The sequence below is a fragment of the Carlito syrichta genome, unplaced genomic scaffold (assembly GCF_000164805.1).
Source record: "Carlito syrichta isolate Samal-C Ts95f unplaced genomic scaffold, Tarsius_syrichta-2.0.1 Scaffold100639, whole genome shotgun sequence".
In the NCBI taxonomy this organism is placed as follows: Eukaryota; Metazoa; Chordata; class Mammalia; order Primates; family Tarsiidae; genus Carlito; species Carlito syrichta.
In genome coordinates, this window is record NW_007044735.1 from 1 (window position 1) to 9,341 (window position 9,341).

Here is a 9,341-nt window from a genome sequence, read left to right on the forward strand (position 1 = left end):
TCCGCCTCCGCCCGCGCGCCCGAGGAGGACGAGAGCCTGAAGGGCTGCGAGCTCTACGTGCAGAAGCACGGCGTCCAGCAGGCGCTCAAGGACTGCATCGTGCACCTGTGCGTCGCCAAGCCCGAGCGCCCCATGAAGTTCCTGCGGGAGCACTTCGAGAAGCTGGAGCAGGTCAGTGGCCTCCGCCGCGGCCCTCCTGGGCAGGCCCGCCCGGCGGCCCGGGCTCCCTCCCGTCCCGCCGGCGGGCGGCGGAAGGCTGATGCCCCAGGGAGGGTGGCCCTGCCGTCGTTCCGGAAGCCCGGGCGGGGCCGCGGGGCGGACCCGAGACCCGCCTGGGCACGGTCTTTCCAGCGCCAGGCTTCGCCCTCTTGTTTCCCGGGGGTTCCTCACCGTCGGAGCCTCCCAGAAGGTTGTCCAGGCTTTGTGGTCCAGAGGACTGTACGGAAGCTCACGGGCCCACGGACGGTTTCTAACTCAGAGGCGGAGGCGGGGACAGGCCTCGGTCCGGACGCCACTGGCCCTTACAAGGGAAGAAAATTGCTGTGCCAGGCCCGGTGGCTCAGGCTGGTCACCCCAGCACTTTGGGAGGCGGAGGCGAGAGGGTTGCCTGAGCCCGGGCCTTCAAGACCCGCCTGGCTTCGTGGCGTGACCGCGTCTCTCCCATACATCAATAAATTGGCTGGACGCGGTGGCATGTGCCCGTAGCCCCAGCTACTTGAAAGCCTGAGCCTAGCAGGGTGAGGCCGCCGTGGCTGTGAGCGTGCCGCTCACTCCAGCCTGGGCAACAGAGGGAGACTCCAGCTCAAAAAAAGAAAAGAAAGAAAAGAAAAAGAAATTGCGAAGGTGATGTGGGCATCTGAGGTTGGACTCCACGCTGTATCCTGGCGGCTGAGAGGGCGCAGCTGCCGGTGGGAGAAATGCCCCCAGACTTGTGTGGTGGGGAGGCGGGCGGGCCAGCCCCCACGCCTCCTTTCTGAGGAGACCCCCTCATCACTCATCCCTCCATGAATGGTACCTCTCACCCCCTTCCTGGCCTCCTGTATCATTACTTCAAAATGTTTTTTAATGGACTGTTTTAAAGGAAAGAAAGAAATCCATTCCTTTGAGTTAGGGCTCTGCCGGCTCCAGGCCCTCTCTGGGCGTCACCCAGGTTTCTTCTCTTGGTCCTTTTGTCACACCTGCACGGTCCCTTGTCCCAATATCTCACGGGGACCAAATGGAACGGGGGAAGCCCAGTTTGGGCCAAGGTCTGCCTTTGAGCACCAGTGAGCGAGAGGTCTCTATCCAGCCATGTTTATGCTTTTGATGGAAGCCTCCTGTGGTCACATAGTCCCAACCCAAAGGAGTGGATTTATTTCTTTCCTTTACAACGATCCGTTATAAAACATTTGCTTGAGAGGGTGAGACAAGAGGGTGCACGAACCCAGGACTTTGAGGCCAGCCTGGGCAACATAGCAAGACCTTCTCTAGTTAACAAATAAATGAAGACAGATAAAAAATAAAAAAAATTAGAAAGGTTCAGAAGCGGAAAGAATACAAATCTTTTGTCGTCTACCTACTCCCTACTCAAACATTGTGTTCTTTAAAAACGTAGTGGTAGCCACATTATAGATGCATTTGATATTGTATAGTTTTCATTTATTGTAGGCTCTTCATAGACCTCACTTTAAGTGACTGTGTAATGTTCTATGGAGAAGATGTGCTAAGGTTTTTTCAACATTTCCTTCGTGAGTAGACAACTGAGTTGTTTCCATTTTTTAATATTAACCATTATGCCGTGTCAACATATCATGGATTTTTTTTAAAGAGATGGACTGTTGCTCTGTCATCCGGACTGGAGTGCCGTGGTTCAATCAGAGCTCACTGCGGTCTTGACCGCCTCGGCTCAAGTGGTCCTCCCGCCTTCGCTTCCGGAGTGGCTGGGACTGCGGGCAAGCCACCACACCCAGCTAGTTAAAAAAAAAAAATGTAGGGATGGGGCCTCGCTATTTTGCCCAGGCTAGATTTTTTTTTTCTTTGTGTAGTATTGTTTAGGATGGCCTTTCAGAAATGGCATTGCTGGGTCAGAGTCCTCTTGCTGGCTTGTCAAAGGGCTTTCCAAGTGGCGGTCTCCCTTTACATCCCACCTGCACAGAGTGTGATTGTTTATCCACCCTAGCCAGCTTTCGCTGTTTTAAATCTTTTTTTTTTTTTTTTTGAGTTGGAGTCTCACTCTGTCACCCAGGCTGGAGTGCAGTGGCACGCTCCCGGCCACCGCAGCCTCGGCCTGCTGGGTTCCGGTGATCCTTTTGCCTCAGCCTTCCGAGTAGCTGGAACTACAGGCCCGCGCTACCACGCCTGGCAAATTTTTGATTTATTGTAGAGAGCCCCGAGAGCCCAAGAAGGGAGCTGAGGGCTGGAGAGGAGGTACCCTGGCTCCCTGCACCTTTGAAGAGAGAGGGTCAGGCAGGCCATGCCACATCCTTTCGGTCCTTTCCATCTCAAACTGCGACTTTGAGAGACCTGGAGCTACCTGATGGCCTGTTCACAAATGACGCTTAGCCAGGTAGCCAGCCTCACAGGACGTCCTTGCTTGCAGCCGATGAATCTGTTGGGAGGCCTAAGACCGGCCCAGGCCAACCTGAATGAAGGCCTGGGAGTGAGACTAGAGCTGCAGTATTGACTGGGGACCTTTGTGGGTGTTACTTGGGGGTGGCTTTTGTCAGCTGGTTGTCACTGAGTGAGTAGGGGTCTGGGGTGCTGTGAAACGTCGTACAATGTACGAAAACAGCCCCAGGAGCAATCTGGCCGCAAATCTCAATGGCGCTGAAATCGAGAAGCTCTATGACAGACAGTAGCTATAGGGTCAAGGTCACCAGGATCTGGGTGGGCAGGACTTATGATGGCCAGGATTTGGGGAGAGAGAGCTGGGGGTTGGGGGCTGCCTGGTTTCCAGCCCGGGAAAACAAGGAGGACCCAGGAGGAGGCAGCCTGGGGGGAGGCCAGGTGTGGATGGACTCTTGGCTCTATGGCCCCCCATGTAGAGAAGTCCAGAAGGCAGCTGGAGCTCCCAGGGGGAGGTGTCCTCATCAGAAAACCGAAGCAGGCAGACTAGCAGGTGGGTGTCAAGGCCTGAGAGGGGGGCTTACTCCAGAACGGAGTGGAGACAGAACCCACTGGCGGGTGAGGCCTCGGCTCTGGTGGGGGTGTGCTGGGTCCTGCTGGCGGACTGCATGTGGGGGTGAGGGCAAGAGCTGCACGGACTCCGAGTCCTGGGGTCTGGTCTGAGCCACCGAGTGGATGGCGTGCTGCGGCCATTAAGGAGACAGTGGGAGGACCAGGGTGGGATGGGAATATTAGGAATTCTGTATCAGATGTGTTAGGTGTGAGTTGCCAAGGAGGCAGCTGGCTGTGAGTCTCAGGGGAGAGGCGAGGGCCAGGGTGCAGCTTGGGAAGACGACCTGTTCACACCTACTCTGGGAGGGGACCCATTTCCTGCTTCTGACAGGTGAGGACTCGGGTCCATGGCCCGTGGGTGGCGAGATGACAAGGGCGGCCTTGGCTGCAAGCCTGGTTCCAAGCGGAGTATTCTCCTATGTAGCAGGAAGGGGATCGTGGGAGTCCTTCCTCCCTGAGTGGCGGTCGCCGCAGCTGCTGGGTTTGCTTGCTCTGGTTGCCTTAACCAAGTGCAGCCAGCCCTCTGTGCGTGCAGGGCCCCTCTGGACTGACCCGTACGGACTTTCTTCTTGCCGTCATTCCCTAAACAATACAGCAGAGCAACTGTTTACATAGCACTTGCACTGCGTTAAGTGTTATAAGTACTCTGGAGAGGATCTAAAGTGTATGGAGGATGATCATAGGTTAAATGCAAATGTGATGCCATTTTGTATCAGAGACTTGAGCACCTGAGGATTTTCGTGTCCGAAGGAGGGCCTGGAGCCACCTCTGTAGCTCCCAAGGGACGATTGGGCGGCTTAAACAACAGAAATGTGTCCTTCCACAGTCTGGAGGGTGGAAGCCCACCATCGAGGTGTGGCAGAGTGGCTCCACCTGGGGGCTGGAGGGAGAATGTGCTGGGTCCCCCCCCCAGCTTCTGGTGATGGCCAGTGGCCTTTGGCGTCCTTTGGCTGACAGAGGCATCCCCCACTTCTCCTTCATCTTTCCACGGCGTTGCCCCCGTCAGTCCCGAGTCCACATCTCTCCTTTTCGTAAGAACGCCATCATTCTAGACGAGGGCCGCCCCTCCTGACTTCCGTGCATCTTCATCGCCTCTGCACACGCCCTGTCTCCAAACGAGGTGGCGTTCTGAGGTCAGGACTCCAGCGTATCTATTTCAGGGGGACGCGGTTCACAGCTGCCTTCTCAGGGGTTGGCAGGGCGGTTTCACTCAGGCCGTCCCCACAGCAAGCCGTTGCTGCATGAAAATAACAGCCTGCAAGATCTCGTCGACGATGCGATTCCGCTTTTGTCGGCAGGAATGCCAGCGATGTCCATGCAAAGAAAACCTGCGGGGAGGACCCCAAAATGCCGGCAAGCATGGCATCTCAGGGCGAGAGGATGGGTTATTTTTGTGTCTTTTCTCTGTAATTGCTGCTGGTACGGGCCTTTGAGGTGCTTTTGTGAATTCTTTGAAGTTGTATGCAAGTCTTCACGTGCGGGTGCAGTTCATGGGGGAGAATGTCCCTTCTCTCGCAGTGGGTCCTCAAATGGAGCGGCGATCCCCAAACACAAAGCCTCTCGAGCCCTGAAATTCCAGAGGCATCTCATTTTCCACTCCTTTCTCTTGACCAGTGAGATGCTGTGGAAGGTTGCCGTAGAACCAGGACTCCCTCCCCTGGAAGGCCTGCGGCTCCTTGGAGGGGGGCGCTCTCTGGGGCTCCACTCTCCCCGTAAGGCCAGCTCTGACAGGTGGTGGGCGGAACCCTGGGGTGGGGGAGGGCTTTTTTCCACTTGGGTCACCAGCAGGGCGCATGTTTGTGAGGTCTCAGCGGGGCACTCGTTAGGATGTGGCTGCCTCCTGCACAGCCTGTGGACAGCCCGGTCCCTGGAGGAAACCCCCAACCACGTGTCTGCCTCTGCTGTCACACCACAGCGATCCTCCACGCAGAAGCAGGCCTTTGACCAGTGTGGGGTCTCTCCCCACCACCATGCGGCAGGCTCTAGCCGGGTGTCATCGGTTCAGTCCCAACAATGACGGCCTGGTGATCGTGTCGGATCCCCGGGGCGAGGGCTCAGTCCTACAAGACCGTGCTCCTTCCCACGCAGACACCGGTCGCAAGTCCGCGCCTCCAGAACTTCTGACCAACCAGTTTCCAGTTGGGTTCCTGTGACCCCCCTCTTTGGGTTCCATTAACTTGCCGGGTGACTCGCAGCACTTGAGGCAACACAGTTACCGGTTTATTATAAAAGAAACTGTAGGCCGGGCTTGGTGGCTCAGCCTGTCATCCCAGCACTTTGGGAGACCGTGGCGAGTGGATTGCCTGAGCCCGAGGGTTCAAGGCCAGCCCGTGCAACTTGGCGAGACCTCGTCTCTATAGGTAAATCAAAAATTAGCTGGATGTGGTAGTGGGTGCCTGTGATTCCGGCTACTGGGAAGGCTGAGGCGGAAGGATCGCCGGAGCCCAGCAGGTCGAGGCTGCGGTGGCCGGGAGCGGCCACTGCACTCTAGTCTGGGTGACAGTGAGACTCCAACTCAAAAAGGAAAAGAAACTGTAAAGGGTTCAGACAAAGAGATGTGTAGGATGAGGTAGGGGGGCGGGGGAGCTTCCTCGCCCCCTCTGGGTGCTGGCCTCCAGGAACCTCCACATGTTCAGCTACCCGAAAACTTTGGAACCCAGTTGTTCTCTTGGGTTTTTATGGAAGCGTTGTGAAATCAGTCTTTCCCAAGTGTATAGGGTGGGGCCCTCTCAGGAGAGGATCTCAAGACCCACAGTCAGAAAAGAGGCAGAAGGTCAGGGTCCTGCCTTGAAGCAGGTGAAAGGAGGAAGGGTAGGTCGGAGAGATTCTGTTTCTGAGGTCTGACACACTTATCATTGTGGGAAGACCGTACTGCCCCAATGGCCTGTACAGTGCTCAGGCCTCGTGTGCGCCCGCCCTTTATCTCGGACCATCTAAAAGGTCAAGTTGTTTCATGGGGGACATTCAAGCAGGTAAGATACTCCTTCCTGGCAGGCAAACGCCAGCACAGGACCTTCTCCAGCAAGAGGTGATCTTTCAGAAACCTGTGTGAGATTCTCGAGCCATCAATCCTTTTAATCATGAATTATAACCACAGTAGGAAAAGATCCTGCCGTAAAAAAACACACCTATTATGCAACTGCAAACCAGCTCTGTGTTTTTGAGGACTTTTGCTTGGCAATACGTGCACACACATCTGTAGGTGGATACCTTTAGCACATTTGCATTTTTAAAAAATTTTTCTTCTTAGTGGCTTTTTTGTTGTGGTGAAATGTACATAACATGAAATGTACGATGGTAACCATTTCTTTTTTTTTTTTTTTTTGAGGTGGCGTCTCATTCTTGTCACTCAGGTTGGAGCGCAGCGACATGCTCATGGCTACCGCAGCCTCCACCTGCTGGTCTTAGGTGATCCTTCCACCTCCGCCTTCCAGACAGCTGGAACTACAGATACATGCCACCACATCCGGCTAGGTTTTTTTTTGTGATTTATTGTAGAGACAAGGTCTCACCAAGTTGCCCAGGCTGGTCTCAAACCTGCGGGGTCAGGCAATCCTCTCACCTCGGCCTCCCAAGTGCTGGGATTATAGGTTGAGCCACCACGCCTGGTCGATGGTAACCATTTCCAAGCACATAGTTCACTTCATTGAGTACGTTCATGTCATTTCACACCCTTCTCAGTAGCGTTTTTGTGGTGTCTTGCAGTCACAGAGTATTCCATCAGGTGGATGGATGAGTGTGAATTTTTTTACTGTCTTTCTGTTGTTTTGGGTTTGATGGCTTTTGGGTATTTTTTTTTTCCCTTCTTCATCTCTACAATACATCAAAAAATTAGCCGGGCATGGTAGCGCGCGCCTGTAGTTCCAGCTACTCGGAAGGCTGAGGCGGAAGGATCGCCGGGGCCCAGCAGGTTGAGGCTGCGGTGGCTGGGGGCGGCCCCTGCCCTCCGGTCTGGGCGACAGAGTGAGACTCCAACTTATGCTGATGAAGTGATTGAAAATACATTATATGCAAATGTCTCAGGAACCAAACCTTGGGTCAGAGAGTCTGGACACCTTCCTGGTTCTTGACCCCTTGTCCCAGTTCAGTACCCAGGGATGGAGTGAATTCACAGTTTTCCTTCCATGCATCCCGTTGCCAGTTTTCCAAACCCTTGAGGCACTGGCTCTTGTGATGATGTTTTGGCGGGTTCGATGATTTCTTGTTGAGCCTGGTGTCTCCTCCCTTTCTGGAGAGTGGTGTTTTCTCCCAAATGCTGGTCAGGGGTGACTTTCCTCTTTCTGTTGGACCATCGGATGGTCCAGGCCAACTCGCTGATCTTCAATGAAACAAACAGGTGTTAAAAAAAAGGTGCCAAAACATATTTTAGGATGGTTAAGTCTGAGCCAACTTGAGGACCTGGACCCGTGGCATATGTCCCCAGGAAGTCCTGTGAGTGTGTGCCCACCGTGGTTGAATGGTAGCTTGGTTATATACAATTTAGGGACGCAGACGTCACAAAGAACTATAAATCAATACATGTGAGATTTTTATTGGTTAGGCTCAGGAAGGAGTGGCATTTCCAAACAGGAGTTTGCAGATTAGAGGTGGATTTAAGGATTTATTGACTGGCAATTTGTAGCTCCTATCAAAGGAATTTTGGAAATCAATAGAGAACAAATGCCCAGAGTCTGGGAGTCCCCAAGAGGTGGCTTTTCAGGGTCATTAAAAAATGCTGTGATTTCCTCCTTTATTTGTTGTGTGATGTTATATCAGTGTCAGACTGGAAAATGAACTTCAGTAAATAGGGTAATGGGGTAATAAAACCCTGTCTGGTGAGTCCTTATCAGGCACCAGGTTAGGAATTTGGATAAGAGGGAAAAAAAGCCAGGGTTAGTTCTTACAAGTTACACTGTATTTCACTTTTGGAAGGAGTGTGCTCACCTAGGAAGGGGGTGGCCAGGTTGGCTCTTCTGGGAGGCTTTCACGGAGGTGGGTATCAACCTATGTGGATGACCACTCCCGGAGGATGTGGGCCAACCTGGACTGGCCATGAGCTGGTGACTCTGTTGTGAAGTTCAGCTTGGTTGCTGGTGACCAGCACGGCAGGCAGCGTCCTGGTGGTAGATGGGGGTGAAAATGGAATGGTCTGGTTTATTGAACACCCAGCAGTCTCGGAGGGACAGACTGGAATGGAATTCCAAGTCCACATAACCAGCGTTTGGTAAATGCCTTAGACAGCCCATCCGACCAACACCTCTGGGTTCTGGGGTGGCCACTGGGGTGCAAGATAGAAGTGATGTCATCTCAGCCCTGGACGAGGGTGGACAGTCACCTGTCACGGTGATGACAGCAGTCGCAGAAACACATATGCCGGGAAGGAGGCATATGTAAAGGAGGGATTGATGGGCGTTGCCCTGGGGAAGGACGAACAGGAACCTTCCATGGGGTGGGGCTTGAGAGGGAAGCTGGCTTCACCCTCGGCCTGCAGTCCTGGGCGGCAGTGGGGGGGAGGCCGGGGGGTGGGACAGCTCGGGCTAAGTCCGAGCCATCGAGTGGCTGGAGCTAGGACTGGGCAGCTGCTGGAGCCTCCGGAGGCAGAGGGAGGGTGGAGAGAGGGGGATGGCCCCGAGGAGCAGGGTGTGCAGGGCTGGGGTCCCAGGTGGAGTGTGGCCCTCATACTGGCGGCTGCCAGAGCCGTGGAAGGATTCCACGTGGCCAGGTTGAGGCTGGAGGTGCCTGGGACGGGGCCGCCCTGGAAAGCGGGTGCCCCCGTCCTTTTGGCCCTCAGGCGCTCGTTCCTGGTTCATCACAAGTCTGCTCAACGAGGGGAGGGCTGTGGTGTCGGTGGGGAATACGCGAGAGACCTTCAGAGGGCAGACGAGCAGGATTTAGAGACGGGTTGGGCTGGAGGAGGGAGAGGAGCAGCTCTGGGGATTCCCAGGCCTCTGATGGATGTCAGCAGCAGGAGGGAGTCCTGAGCGGGAGCAGTTCTGGCGGAGGGCGGTGGAGACGGGGAGCGGGCCCCTGTGTGCAGTCCCCGGCTTTGGCGAGAGAACGGCTGGTCGATGGACACGAGGGGATGGGTGGCCCTCTCTGAGCCCTGGAGGGTGCCAGCATTTTCAGAGGACCCACAGAAGGGTGTTCCTGGGCAGAAGCCAGGAAGGCAGGGTCCAAGGCGGGGGGGGGTGCTTCGAGAAGTAGGG

The 9,341-nt window shown here is 54.9% G+C and overlaps 1 protein-coding gene across 1 annotated transcript in view; it reads left to right on the forward strand.

The window, feature by feature from the left end:
* Positions 1-6: 6 nt before the first annotated feature.
* The window catches only part of PRKAR1B (protein kinase cAMP-dependent type I regulatory subunit beta), a gene marked incomplete at its 5' end in the record, with an annotated part of 141,136 nt that continues 131,801 nt past the window's right edge, over positions 7-9,341 (forward strand). The window contains one exon of the mRNA XM_008064380.2: positions 7-171. Coding sequence (XP_008062571.1) covers positions 7-171 — 165 coding nt within the window. The remainder of the gene's footprint in view (positions 172-9,341) is intronic.